The sequence below is a fragment of the Meleagris gallopavo genome, chromosome 1 (assembly GCF_000146605.3).
Source record: "Meleagris gallopavo isolate NT-WF06-2002-E0010 breed Aviagen turkey brand Nicholas breeding stock chromosome 1, Turkey_5.1, whole genome shotgun sequence".
NCBI classification, from domain to species: domain Eukaryota; kingdom Metazoa; phylum Chordata; class Aves; order Galliformes; family Phasianidae; genus Meleagris; species Meleagris gallopavo.
Window position 1 is genome coordinate 111,134,811 of NC_015011.2, and position 15,290 is coordinate 111,150,100.

At 37.1% G+C, this 15,290-nt stretch overlaps 1 protein-coding gene across 1 annotated transcript in view; it reads left to right on the plus strand.

Moving 5' to 3' along the window:
* Positions 1–14,588, plus strand: part of RPGR (retinitis pigmentosa GTPase regulator) — a 49,006-nt gene extending 34,418 nt beyond the window's left edge. The window contains exons 9-15 of the mRNA XM_031556735.1: positions 763–918; positions 1,474–1,598; positions 3,162–3,344; positions 3,982–4,147; positions 5,456–5,559; positions 6,001–6,066; positions 7,065–14,588. Coding sequence (XP_031412595.1) covers positions 763–918; positions 1,474–1,598; positions 3,162–3,344; positions 3,982–4,147; positions 5,456–5,559; positions 6,001–6,066; positions 7,065–9,482 — 3,218 coding nt within the window. The 3' untranslated portion in view covers positions 9,483–14,588. The remainder of the gene's footprint in view (positions 1–762; positions 919–1,473; positions 1,599–3,161; positions 3,345–3,981; positions 4,148–5,455; positions 5,560–6,000; positions 6,067–7,064) is intronic.
* Positions 14,589–15,290: the final 702 nt, after the last annotated feature.

A 15,290-nucleotide genomic window follows, 5' to 3' on the forward strand; every position in this document is an offset into this window, starting at 1 on the left:
AAGAAAATTTATTTTTCCAAAAATAGTTCATGTTTGAATTTTTCTTTTCAGTCATGACCTCATCAAGTTTTATAAGCTTTGCAGTCTTCCTTTGTTGTGATGGATTGCCAAGGATGGATGCACCAAGAATCTTTAGTGCCTTGTAGAGCACCACATTCTTTTTCCTGACAAAGACAATCCATTGAATGAAAAAAAAATGTGGAAAGTTTATCATTCTGTAACAAGATAACACAATTATAGTGTTGTCTGTGTTTAACGCAGGGTTCATTTGATAGAGACAGAGATAACTGAATCCTGTTCTGTTATTGTTCCAGGATCTTCCACACCAATTGGTTGGTAGTTTAAAGGACACTATTAAATTTGGAGTTATATGTAGGTAACCAGAAATTAAGATGAGGCTTGAATATGCATATATATGCCAACATTGTAGTCTTGAGTTAACTGTAGTACATAAAAGCTCAATAACATTTTGTGTTAGCTAATATATTGTGTACATGAAATCTGTAGTTTATTCTACAATTATGTTGGAAATATTACATATTGAACCATTCATAATTCTTTTCTGTGTATATTTTGGGTCTTCATTGCTTGTTTTTTGTTTGTTTTTTAGTGAATTGATAAGTTCATTTTTTTGCTCATTTTTAAATTGATGAAACGATGCTTTTTGATGCTGATATCTTTTGGCTTCCATTTGGCTAATAAAAGTGGGTTATTATGTAGATAGTGGCATATTTGTGGCTAACTTTGCTTGTACATTTTCAGAAACAGGTGTGTATACATTTGGACTTGGACAGTATGGGCAGCTGGGACATGGCACTTTACTTTTTAAAACTTCTGTACCAAAGTCTGTGAAACACTTGAGGAAATGTAAAATACGTAACATTACATGCGGGGAGAGTCACACTGCTGTAATAGCAGGTATGTAAGTGAAAAAATTCTGAAATGCTCTCTTAGTTTCTCTATACTGTTGAAGTGTTTTTGAAGTATACATTATAAAATGTGTTTTTGAAGTATATATTATAAAATAAGGAGTAGAAGAAGGCATATGTGAAGTATTAGTTGTAAAAGTTAACTAAGATTGTGACAAAGCCAGAATCAGTTTAAGGGATTGCTGCATAGTTCTGCATATGATATCTCCTAGGGAACTGTATCCTCATAATCATGTGTTGTTAACAAGTAGTCTTGTTTAGAAGCCTTTGTTTTGCTGCACAGTTTCAGTGTTACTGTTTCTTTCTTTTTTTTTCTTTTCAAAATTGTCTAGACTAACTCTAATCTTAGACAGTCCTTTGTCTGAAAGCATACATATTTTTAGAGTATATTCATCTGTTGGGAATCTAAAAATAATTGTTCAGCTTTTGGGAGAGAAACATTCCTTACTTGCTTGGCCTGTTACTTTGTAATGTTTTTATGTTTTTGTCCTGTTTTTGTATTGAATCTCTGTTACTAATAACATCCTTTTTTTTCCACATACAGAAAATGGCCTCATGTTTACTTTTGGAGATGGGCGACATGGAAAGTTAGGCCTTGGAGAAGAGAATTTTGCAAATCAGTTTGATCCTGCTCTGTGTTCTAATTTTTTGAGTTTCACGGTTCTTTTGGTAAAACTTTTTACATGCTTCATAGACATTAAAATGTTTGTATTCTTACAGAATATTATTAACAAGAGCTGAAATCTCATTATAAAATGTTTTTTCCTACAACTTTTAACCAGTATTTAGCCTAGAAAAGTGAAGGCTTGGAGGTAATTTTATCAATGCCTAAAAATACCTGAAAGGAAGGGTGCATAAGAAGAAGTAACCAGACCATTAGGTGTTGCCCAGTTGCATAACAAGGGCACAAGGAGGCTCCATCTGACCATCTGGAAACATTTCTGTGCAATGTGGTTAACAGAGCAGTGGCACAGGTTGCCAGCAATGTTGTGGAGTCTCTTTCTTGGAGATTTTCAAAAGCTGCCTGGATGTGGTCCTGGACAACAGTTTGCTCTAGATGTCACTGTAGTTATCTGTTGCTTGCATTTGACTTGCAGCAAAATAATTTGCTACAATTGTTTGAAAATCAGTGGAAATAGCTTTGCTTTCTTCTGTTTCACAGAATCACTCAGGTTGGAAAAGACCTTAAAGATCATTGAGTCCAACCACAACCTAACCATACTACCCTAACTCTAACAACGCTCCACTAAATCACGTCCCTGAGCACCACATCCAAATGGTTTTTAAACATATTCAGGGATGGTGACTCAGCCACCTCCCTGGGGAGCCTATTCCACTGCTTAACAACCCTTTCTGTAAAGAAGTTTTTCCTGATATCCAACCTAAACTTACCCTGGTGCAACTTGAGGCCATTTCCCCTCCTCCTGTCACCAGTGAGAAGAGACCAACCCCGCTCTCACTGTAAGCACCTTTCTGATATTGGAAGAGAGCAATAAGGCCTCCCCTCAGCCTCCTTTTCCCCAGACTAAACAACCCCAGTTCCTTCAGTCTCTCCTCATAGGGCACAAGCCATTGCCCTTCACAAGTCTTGTTGCCCTTCTTTGGACCTGCTCCAGCACCTTCATGTCCCTTCTGTACTGAGGTGCCCAAAACTGAACACAGTACTCGAGGTGAGGCCTCACCAGTGCCGAGTACAGGGGCAGGATGACTTCCTTATTCCTGCTCCCCACACCAGTCCTGATACAAGCCAGGATGCCATCGGCCTTCTTGTCCACCTGGGCACACTGCTGGCTCATATTCAGCCAACTGTCCATCAGTACAACAAGGTCCCTTTCCATCAGGCAGCTTTCCAGCCACTCCTCCTCAAGCTGTAGGGTTGCCTGAGGTTGTTGTGGCCAAAATGCTGGACCTGACACTTGCCCCTATTGAAACTCATACAGTTTAGCTTGGCCCATTGATCCAGCAATCCAGTTTCTATAGTTTCTTAGCCTTATCATATGTTTTGTTGAATGCAAATAAGATTAATTTAATTAATGAGATCGTTAGTTATTAGGAATAGTAATTATGTACTCTTATTTAAAGTCAGTAGAAACTAGATTTGAAGTAACTTAACATCTCTTATTTTTGATTCTGTTTTCTTGCAATCTATATCACTGGTGATGATGGTAAAAAAGTAAGATCCTTGTGTTGATACTTGCAAATGAAGTAACTGAATTTTGTTTTGTGCTGTAGGTTGCTTGTGGTGGTTGTCACATGCTGGTTTTTGCTACTCCAAGACCAAAAGAATCTGAAGAAATACTCTTAGAAGATTTATATGAGAGCCGTTTGATTTCTACCATCTCTAAAATGAGCGGAGATTCACTAGTAACAAACACATTGCAATTAACATCAGCACGAATACGACGTCGAGAGAGGGTAAATACAGAGGTGTTGAGAGTTGCCAAACTTTTTACAGGAAACACTTTTTAAATTGAAGTGATAGCAAACACCTACATAAATATATCTCATTAAAATAAGAGTATAATGTTAATTTGTAAAAAGAATGAATATGCACCCTCTTCCCAAAATTGATGGGAGTAAAAGAATAGATTTTAGCTGTTTATGTGTATGAGAAAGGCTCAAATTGGTTTTATATTTTTCTTTATTCTAGAATACCATCTATTCCTTTGCATTTTTCAAAATATCTTAGAAATGTAAAAATAAATTAATAGAAAAAAAAGAACCTCTGAAGCCTTAAATTGCTTGAGCAAGTTTCTAGTTTATGTAGTTTTGTAAGTGTAAATTACAACTCTTCTTTGTCTATATTTTAAGACTGCTTAAAATTATTCTGTAAAATCCATTTGAAATATCCCATTATATACCTGTCCAGTTTTTAGGACTATAAATAATCAAAATGTTCAAGAAATCCAGTATATATTTGTTTATACAAAGTTACAATGTTGTATCATCAACTAAAGGAAAGCACCACTGTCAAGTATAGGAGGTTACTTATGTTTATTTTTTCTACTCTTATCCTCAGAATTTTCTCAATGTTTTTTTTAATTTTCTAAAGGAACGGTCACCAGAACAGTGTATTCAGATGGCACGAACTCTGCCTCCACTGGGAGAACGCTTCTTAAAATCTTCACTGCTTGTCACTAGCAACACCAGCCCAATATGTTTTTCTACAATAAATATTCCTAAATCTGAGCCTGTGAAAGAGAGACATCGTGAAGAAGGTGTTTTGTCCCCACATTTTCCAGTTATTTTCTGAGAGCTGTGTAGTTTGGCTTTGCTTAAGCATAAATGAATGCTCAGTTTGAACACAAAAGAAGGATCCGGTTCAGCTTTAACTCATGGGCATGTATCAGAATGAGAACGTAGAAGTTGAGAAGCGCATAAAAGAAATGGCCTAAACTTGGATCATGTTTTGAAAGTGTGCTTTAAGATTTAGAGGTTTAATCGAAAGAAAAACAATGGCTAAATTATGTTTCCTCAGTCCTGTAGAAATGCGACTGCATAAAATACTGTGAAATCAATAACCACATTCTCTGTTTTCATTAAGGAAAAGAATTACAGAGAAAAAGTGATTAGGAAACTAAATCTTAAAGACTCAGCAATGTCTAATGGAGACCTTGATTAAGAAAAGAGGTCTACTAATTCCTATAGGAACTTTCTTCTTCCTTTGGAAATGCAAAAGTACTTGTTCACTCTCTGATATCGAAGAAAATCAGGATTCAGAGTATCCAGTCTCATGCCAAAATCTGGACAACAGTGATATTGGGCTGGACTTGTGCACAGGTTCTCCAGTATGGTTCTGGACTTACCTAAGTTCTATACCATGTGTGATTTCCTGGAAGGAGGAATGCAGAAGACTGCAGTATGCAGTGTTTCCATGTAAAAGTTAGTTCAGATTCATTGGACAGTCAAATTCAATTTGAAAGTTATTAATTCAGCCAGAATTAAGGTGATTATTTGTAGAGCTGCTAGTATGTCCACGTTGGTTCCAGGTTAAACGTTGTGGTGAAAATTGAATTGCCTTTAGAGTATTCTGAGATCTGAAACCTTGGGGTTTGTACCATATGAAACCTAGTGAACTTGACATGAATCTGAAAATGTTCTAGGCACATTTTTATGATGCTGCATTGGAGTTACTAAATTTGGTATCTCCATCCATTACATAGGTAATATGCAATGTAGATAATATGACTGCAGATAATTTAGTCTAATTGTTCCACTGGTATGAAAGAGAGAATTAAAAAAAAAAGGCAAAAAAAGCTTTGTCCCATGTAACATTTGTGCTTCAAATGCCTGCAAAAAATTATCAGTACACTGACACTAGATTTTTGAGCTACATCTAATTTTAATACTGATAAAAATGAGGTGAAAGTGTTTTTGCGTGTTTTAGACTGGGAGAAATAGGAATCTCCAAACTTCAGCCTGATGTCAGTAAAACAGGGATAATATAATCTCTTTTACAAGAGTGGGGTATGCTGCTTGGTATATATCATGTACTTAAATGCTAATTGTTTACATTTACCTTAAAGAAAAGAAGCATCAAAAAGATGAACCTGATGAAAGCTCTCCAGAAGATTCAGATGCTGAAAATAATGACAGAAACCTTGGAGAGACAACTGACATCCTAAATATGGTAAGATAATCTACTAAGTAATCTACGACTCAGTTATTGTTGTGCATGGGGAGAACAAAGCAGCTAAGTCATGTTATTCAGTTTCTAGTAAAGAATGTTTATCTGGCCCTAAACTTCATATTTGACATCAAATGTATTGACATAGTTTATAAATGAATAAATGAACGTGTGTTCCTTGACACTGATAGAGATACAGAGAAACCTTTCAAAATGTTATCCTCCATCTTTTCAATTGAAATAATATGATGTTTTAAGTTACTATATGAAAGCAGTAGCAGATATTATTTATTTAATTAGCAATTTAATAGGTATTATATTGCTTGAAAAATATTTTTATGTTCTCCAATGAAAAAGTATTTTCAGAATGTTGAAATGATGTCATTATGCAGCCTTTCGTAGTTTGTTATATTCATTCTTTAACAGAGATTTCATTCTTTGCAGACACATGTGATGAGATTGAACTCCAGTGACCAGTCCTTAAAATTATCACCAATTCAAAAACAAAAGGTACTGTAACTAATTATGTATACAGACACTTACAGTGATGTTTAAAAGATCTGTAGTTCTTGTATGACCTGTGTTTTGCTTTGAGTTTTAACGAAGAGTAGGCAAATTTTATAGGCCCATCTTGCTGTTGTTTGAATTTTCCTTGATGTAAAATTCTAAGGGGCTAACTGAAGTGGGAGTGGATTTGTGCAGACACATACAACTTGCAGTGCCAGCATTGTCTGAGATGACAGAGTATAATACTCTGCCAGTCTAAGGAAACTATCATAATCTTGTCATTGATTTTATAATTTCTGGTAGTAACTTATATGCTTGTAGCTTTGTTCATAGCAAAATATTTTAATTGATGTTTGGGACAAAGTATAAGTAAAGTTTTTATTTACAGAAAATCACCAGAGTATATTTAAAGGAGCAATAATACTGGTCTTAGTTATAAAATTGGAATATTTTTGAATTACTATCCTGTTTCACTTTTAAAATGATACCGATCTTCCAGCATTTTGGTATATTTCATTACCATTTCATTCTATATTAAAAAACAAACATTTTGAAGAATTTTCTAAGTAAATACAAGTTTTAAAGCAGAAAGTCAACAGATTCTCAAAATTTTTAGAAAAAGCATAACAGTGAAATCAGATTTCCCAAGTAGAGGACAGTGTAATAGAACTTTAGTTTTTTCCTCTGTTCACACTTCCTTCTTCACACATTGCATGTACTCTAGTTATGATCATGGCTACAGAGTTCTTACATTCACTTTGGATGCTTGCATAGTGAAAAAAGAGCAGTAGATTTGCCATCAAAAGCATGTTGCATTCTTCTAATGTGTACTTCTAAATCCATTTCATTTATAATACTCCACCTTTTATGCTATCTTTTAGTTACATCACATAAACTGTTTCTTTTCTTGTTCAGTTGTTTGTGTAGTATTTTCTTTTGCTGTCACTTGTTCTTAATGCTTTCCTTCTTTCTTTTTAATTTCTGCTTCTCATGTGGAATAGAAGAACAATAAAAATCTGAAACTGAAAAGAGATGGAAAAGGTGGGCTGAAAACTGTTGATTTTGATTTCATGCAGAAAGGATCAGAATTAGATTCTGGTTCCTTACAAAAGCAGTCTTCACTTTCAGAGTTACCAGAACAAAATGCAGATTTAGAAAACAGTAATGCCTTTGTCAGGAAGTCCACGGCCAAAACAAATACAAGGAAAAGTAAATCTCAGCATACAGAAAGTGTTAGTACTTCAAAAAGTGGTGTTCAACACGTTAGTAGGGACAAATGCAAATTAGGTAAAAGGGAAAAAGAATATTCAGAAAATCCTGAAATTATCAGAGAGGGAATAACCTGTGGTTTTCCCAATGAAAAAACAAAGGATTCAGATAAAAAGTTAAAAGTTGTTAGGTCTAAGCAATCCCTTAAAATTGATGTACTTCCATCTGCAGCCAATAATCAGCCCCATAGTGGTTCATTAATTGTAGAAGAATGCAATCTTGTTAAAAAGCAAGGAAGTCAAGAAGCAGTAGAAAGTGGAAACAAAATAAAGAATGCTGTTGAAAAATCTAATACATGTGAAAGAGGGAAACAAAGTATTGAAAAGCAGGGGGAGTTTAAAAAAAAGGACCCATTATTTAAACAAATAGCTGTAACTACATCATCGTCTTCAAGTGAAGAAAATAGTAGTGATCTTGCAAAATATGTTCTTAAAAGTGGGGAAAATGAAGGGTACTGCTATGAGTATGGAGAGATCCAGAAATCAATAAAAACAGAAAATGTAAAAGATCTGGAATTACAAAAAGAAGGCAGTGAGATTGAAGGGATGCAAGCTACAAACAATGAAAAAGAGTATGTAGAAGCCATTGATATAAAAAGCCTGAATGAGGAAGAGACATACTCTGAAGCTAAATTTTATGAAGACAGACAGTTAGAAACAAAAAATGATGAGGAATCTAATGAAGAGCAGGAGAGCGAAGACAGTGAAGAAGACGAAAGTGAAAAAGAAAATGGCTGTCAACTGAATGAAACAGTTGACAGTGAAGTTGAATTAGGGGAGGAAGATGAAGAGGCTGAGATTGAAAAAGATGCAGACAAAGTCATTTCAGCAGAAAGTGATGAAGATGAAGAGGGAAAAGATAATGAAGAAAATGAACGAGATGAATCACCAATTGAAAGAGACAGTGAAAATGGGGATGCAGAAGAGGTTGAAGTGAGTTATGAAAAACATGTCACAGCTCAAGAAGATGAAGAAGGCAGATTGATAGAGGAAGCAGAAATACAGAGTGAGGGAGAAAAAGAGGATATTGAAGAAGAGGAGGAGCATGTAAAAGAGAAACAAATTGAAAAGGAAGAGGAGGAACAGGATAAAAGTGAAGGAAGAGATGAGAGTGAGGAAGGAGGCGAAAATGTAGAGGAGGAGGAACAAAAAGGGGTTGAGGCAGAACAGGAAGGAGAAGATGGAAAGGAAAGTGAAGAAGAAGAAAGGGAGACTGAAGGAGATGGTGAAGAGGAGTTAGAAGAAGCCTTGTCAGGGAGGGAAGAAGAAGAGAGATCCAAAGAAGAATGGGAGGAGGAAGATGGAAATAAGAGGGCTAAGGAGATGAAGGAGAATGGAGTAGAAGAGGAAGGAGAAGGGGGGGAGGATGAACTAGAAGAGCAAAGAGAAGAAGAAGAGGAGGCAGAGGAAGGAGCAGAGATAGAAACTGAAGGGGAGGAGGGAGAAGAAGATGAAAACAAGGAAGAGGGGGAGGGAGGAAATGAAGAAGAGGAAGAAGATGATGAAGAAGAAGAGGGAGAAGAGATGGAAGAAGATGAGGGAAAAGGAGTGGAAGAAGAGGAAGTAGAATTAGAAGAAGAGAATGAAGAAGGAATAGAAGAAGAGGAAGAGGAAATTGAGGAGGAAGAGGGAGAGGGAGCTGAGGAAGAAGAGGGAGAGGGAGCTGAGGAGGAAGAAGGAGAAGAAGAGCAAGAAAAGGAAGAGGGAGAGGGAGCTGAGGAAGAAAAGGGAGAGGGAGCTCAGGAGGAAGAAGGAGAGGAAGAGCAAGAAGAGGAAAAGGAAGAGGGAGAAGAAGAAAAAAGAGAACAGGAAGAAGAGGAAGAAGGACGGGAAGAGGAGGAAGAAGTAGAGGAAGTGGAAGAAGGAGGAGATGAAGAGGATGAGGATGAGGGTCAGGAGGAAGAAGAGGAGGATGGAGAGGGAGAAGAAGGAGAGGAAGAAGAAGAAAAAAGAAAAGATGAAAGAAAAATTGTTAATAATAAGCTTCAACAAAAGAAAAGCATAACCAGGAAACCAGGGAGGACAGAAAGTTCTGCTGTTCCAAACAGCTCCAAACAAAAAATGAAGTCAAAGCAGCGCGTGGCAAATGGTTTGCATAATTCAGAACAATTTTGGAATAATGTGCTGCCTCATTATTTAACACTGAAATAGTATAGACTAGTGGAGATTCATCTTGAGTCTACTCAGGAAAATCTGAAACTACAGCAAATTGATTTTTAAAAGTATCCAAAAATTTGTTATACATATATTTTAAGTGCCTATTTATTGGAAAAGAAGATGCATGGATTTGAGAAGCTTTTATGAGATAAATCATATACTTTGTTGATAAAATCATTTAAATAATCATCTTTATCATATTTGACACAGATTTAAAAGAACTACTAAGGAGGCAGGATGTGTTTGCCTGCAATTATAACTTCATGCTGATAACATGAATTATACATTGTAACAGTGTAATCTTTGCATCTGAATCAGATTTCCTGAGGTAATACATGAATTTTAGTAGCAGCTTACTTGTTAATGTGCCTGATTTGAAAAGAATGTCAGTAAATCATTAAGGATACATAATTTAAAATTTTGATGTCACTCCATTTTCATTCCCCCTACATTTCTTCTGTTCTTATATAGGCAGAATGTTTGTTCAAATACTCAGCGTAAGTTAGAGCACAAGTTGCCAAGTATAGATGGGTCAGTAGATGAGAGGAAAATGGAAATGTGAGCCTGGGCAAAAGATGGCTTGGGCTTTTCCAAAGGCCTTAAAGGTTCACTTTGTATTTTGGTGTCAGCACACAATTATGTGCATAAAAGCTGAACATAAACCTCAGAATTTTGTCTAGATTGCATTATAATGAGAATACATTCTCTTTAGTGATAATTTTCATTTGCTACTTTTTATGATTTGACATAATTAAGAAATTTGAAAATATACACCTGTAAAACATGATTTACTTGTGTATACTGTGCAATACAGAAAAGACTCAATAGCTGCCTACAAAAGACTAAAATATATTGTCACCTAATTCTAAGGTTCTCAAGGAGGGGATTATATTTTGTTGCAGAGTGAATTACGTATGTGTTTCCAGGATCAGAGCTTAAGCTTCTCCTCATTTGAGGAGGTTTGTGTTTTCCCTTCCTTTCTGAAAGAAGGTGCTGTAACAAACCAGGGAAGTAAATGGAATAGTAGCAAAAGTGGCACGGAAGTCTAAATTATTTTTTAAAAAGAGAAAGGATGCTAATACTTATACACAAACAAATCTTGAAAGATATTTTTGGTGCTGCATTATTGTTATTAGAATCTGAACCAGCAAAAGAAGGGATATGAACTCTTGTCATTCAGCATTATTAGTTAAGTACTATGCTAATGGTTTGTCTGAGGAAATTTTGTAAACATCTCTCAGTATTCACTGGAATTCATTGGAAGAATTGTTATTTAAACGTTATTTAAAATGGATACTGAAGAAGGAAAACAAAATGAGTAAATGCCACTCAATAAAAATTAAAAACAGAATCAATACTTATGTTGAGATTATGAAACATTTTTTATGTTGTAAGATATTAACATTAAACTGTCTTTGGCACAATGTCTCCAGAATTTATTTTCTAAGAAGGCATTGGTAGATTAATGCTTTGCTAGTGCATTCTAGTTCATTTCAATCCTTCCTATCTGAATCACCCTTTCCATATACTATGTTTGAAGGTAAGATCAATTTCAGTTGCATGCTGTATGTAATAACTAAAATAAAAATAGTTAGTCCAGTGACTTTATTTTGTCCCTGTGAAATTAATTTCAACCTTTATAACTTTCTGGAATACATTGTCTTAACGTGGGTATGGATGAATAAGTCTTGGAAAAAAAGGTAAGTATAATGATATTATGATAGAGGGGAATATTGTAACAGTTAAGTGCACTCCCCAAGAAGACAGCTCACTCTTACAATGGAGTCCTTAATTCTTCTATAGACGTACTGCTTTTTCACTGAAGTACTGTGAAATCGTTTACTTCTAAAACTAAGTAGAGTTAAACTGTGTTATTTTACCTTTCTTAGGAAGATTAGGATGTTACTGTGACTAAACTTGGAGCAATAGTGGAAAGTATTTTTGTAGGTCTAAAATTGTGTTTCTTGGAATATAATCTACTTCTGATTCTGAAAGTCAGTCTTGGAAGAAAGCTGTGTAAGAATATTCTGTTGTTATGAATAATATTTCCAAGAGAGAGAGAGAAAGAGAGAGAGAGAGAAGAAAAAAAGTAGTGGGCACTTTGATTTCAGATCCACACAGGAATAAATTGTTCATTATTGTTTGGGTGTAGCTTTTAATCTAAATTTTTAGGCAAATAGGGACCATTTGTTGTTTCTTGCTTAGCAAACGCTGATAGTATAAGGCTTCCCAAGGTTTCCCAAGAGTCTTAAAGAAGCCAAGTGTGGACATCTCTTCTTTATTCTGTCTGGAAAAAATTCATTGACATTAAAATTGATTTTATATTGCTTTGTGCATCATTCCTGTGGTAAGGGAAAACCAGAGCATTTCTGCAGTTCTTCTAAGGGTTTTCCACAGAACTGTTACATAAATTGTTCACTATGCCAATGTTTCTGGGCTTTGGGGGAATTTGGAACTTCATCAGCATTAACTAGAGTGGAATTTTGTTTAGTTTGACTCATACTGATTTATAAAGCTTGGTAGCTGTGGTTTTATGGAAATTCAGTATGTCCTTGGTTTTTATTATGGGATAGAAAAAGATTTATGTGCAGTAAGTAAGCTTAAGTAACATGGCAGAAGCACTCTCAAACTAGTTTTTAGTAGAGAAAAAAAAATCCAGAACTAGAGAAAACAACAGACATTACTACCCAGACCAAAGGTTTGTCTAGCACCGATATTCCTTCTCTGTGTGATACTTCTCCTTCCTCAAAGAGGGAGAAGGGTCCTTGGGGAAGCCCGTTGAGAGGGCTTTAAAGTAGGTCTGAAGGGTTACGGAAGGTATAGCGAGCCTTCCCTTGGTAAGATGTGGGATAACATAACTAGATTAGAAGGACAGGGTGCTATCAGGGGCCTTGAAGGACCTGCTGCCTTGAGAAGTGCTGGCAACACTGCAGCACATACAAAATCTTGTGATGATGAGGCAGTGACTGCTGGAGCAATAGGAGAAGGCTATGGGGAAAATCAAGGAAAATACTTAAGATGAATTAAGGAGTTATCCTTTAAAGAGGTGACAAGACCAGCTACCCTGCTGGAGTGCCTCTACACCAGTGCACACAGCTTGGGAAACAAACAGAAGGAGCTGGAAGCTACTGTGCTACTAGAAAATCATGAAATAGTTGCTGACACCGAAACCTGGTGGGATGATTCCCATAATGAAAGTGTGGCTATAGATGACTGCAAACTGTTCAGAAGGGACAGACAAGAAAGGAGGGGAGGGGGTGTTGCTATCTACATCAAAAAAGGAATAGAATGTGAAGAGCTGTTCCTAAGAATAGTCTTGAACAAGTTCAAAAAGTGTGGGTAACAGAGACTGAGGCAGCAAAGGGAGCCTTGTGATCGCTGTCTGTTACAGGCTACCTGATCAAGTAGAGGCCTTCTACCTCCAGCTACAGGAGGCACTGCGATTGCAAGCACTCATCCTGCTGGGGGACTTCAGTCACCCAGACAGCTGCTGGAAAAATAGCATTGCAAGCTGTAAGCAATCCAAGAGGATCCTGGAATGGCTGAGGATAAATTCTTGAGTCAAGTAATAGAAGGCCTCACCAGGGGTTGCAATACGGGACTTGTTGCTCATCAGTGCAAATGAACTGATTGGTGACATCAGGATTGGAGGCTGCCTGGGTTGGAGTGACCATGCTATGGTTGAAGTCATACTCTGGAGGGATTTATGACAGGCAAAGGGTAAAGTTAGGACACTAAATTTTAGGAAAGCTAAATTCCAGCTCTTCAGGGAGTTAGTCAACAAAACACCCTGGGAAACTGTCCTCATGGGTACGGGTGCAGAGCAGAGCTGACAGATATCTTTTAGGGAGTTTTCCTCAGTGTGCAAGAGCTCCTCCATCCCCAGACAGTCAGGATAGGAAGGCAAGAGACTGGCATGGCTGAACTTAGACCTGCTGGTCAAACTGAAGAGCAAGAAGAAAATGCAGTGGAAACAGGAATGGGTATTATGAGAAGACTATAAGGAAGCTGCTAGGCTGTGTAGGGATGAGTCAGGAAAGCCAAGGCCCAGCTTGAGCTAAGCTTGGCAAGGGGTACCAAGAAGAACAAGAAAGGCTTCTACAGGTACCTCAATCAGAAAGGGAAAGTCTAGGAGGGTGTATTCCCCCTAGTGAGTGACACAGGCAGGCTGGTATAAAGGCAGACAAGGAGAAGGCTGAGGTACTTAACAATTTCTTTGCCTAGGTCTTCTCTGATAACTGCTTGTCACACATCCCTCAAATGTTTGGTTTAGTTGGAGGAGACTGGGGAAGCAATGTTTCTCCCATTGCAACTGAAGATCAGGTTCATGACCACCTGAGGAACCTGAACATCCACAAGTCTATGGGTCCCAATGAGATGCATTCCAGACTCCTGAGGCTGATGTAGTCACCAAGCCACTCTCAATGATATTTGAAAATCATGGCAATCAGACAAAGGCTGATGGTGACTGGAAAAAAGGCAAAATCACAGCCATTTTTAAGAAGGGTAAAATGGATAACCCTGGGAACTATCAACCTGTCAGTCTCCCCTCTGTACCAGGATGGAGTAGATCCTCCTGGAGGCTATGTTAAAGCAAATGGAATACAGGGAGATCTTATAGGAGAACCAGCATGGCTTCACCAAGGGCAAATCCTGCTTGATCAACCTAGTAACCTTTTATGGTTTCACTGCATCAGTGGACAATAAAGTGGAGTCCTCAGTACAGAGAGTACAGTACAGAGACTGTTGGAGTATGTCCAGAGGAGGGCCACAAAAATAATCCAAGGGATGGAACAGCTGTCCTACAAGGACAGACTGAAAGAGCTGGGGCTGTTCAGCCTGTGGAAGAGAAGGGTCCGAAGGTCACCTGATGCTGGTCTTTCAAGTATCTAAAGGGGAGCTACAGGAAAGAAGGGGACAGATTCTTTAGCAGGATTTGTGATGATAGAACAAGGAGAAATAGCTTCAAGCTTAAAGAGAGTAAGTAGATAAAGGTTGGATATAAGGAAAAAAGACCTGTACAGTGAGCATGGTGAAGTACTGGAAAAGGTTGTCTAGAGATGTGGTGGATGCTCTGTCCCTAGAGACTTTCAAGACGAGGCTGGATCAGGCCCTGGGCAACCTGATGTAGCCGTTCATGTTCCTGTTCATTGCAGGAGAGTTGGACTAGATGACCTTTAAAGGTTCCTTCCAGCTCTAAGGATTCTGTAATTCTAATCCCTCAGTCTTCAATAGCCTGTATTTCAGAATATGTATGTGTTGTATTTAATAGCATTTTTTGCCCATAATTTCTTTGACTTAGTTTTTGAAGCACTTCCTGTCCAATGCAGGTTTTAGAAAACAATTCTTAGATTACATTAAATATTGTGTGAAGAAGTAACTCCTCTTTTTGTCTTAAATCTGTCTTGATACTTTCATTTTTTTTGTCTCTGTATTCTCTTTATTAAAGAAGAAAAAGAGTGTTTATTGTCTGTTCATGATTTATTCCCTCTTGGTTGCCACAGAGAAAAGCTCTTTAACTCTGTGATTTAAATCAAGTCAGAATCAAAGTGGTTTACTGACTTACTAATAACTGTTAACCAGCAATCAATGAATTCCACATTAAAGATTAAAGATCAATAGCAGTAATACAGCCGGTAACAACAGTACTGACATTCATAAAACGTTAATAAGCATCTGCACATTTCTGTGTGAACCCCTCTCTATAACCCATCAGCTACTGTCTTTATTACCCAGAAGAACATCAAGCTAGGATAACTTTTAGCCTACTTTCTCCATAAAAGGCTATGCCATTGATCTTCT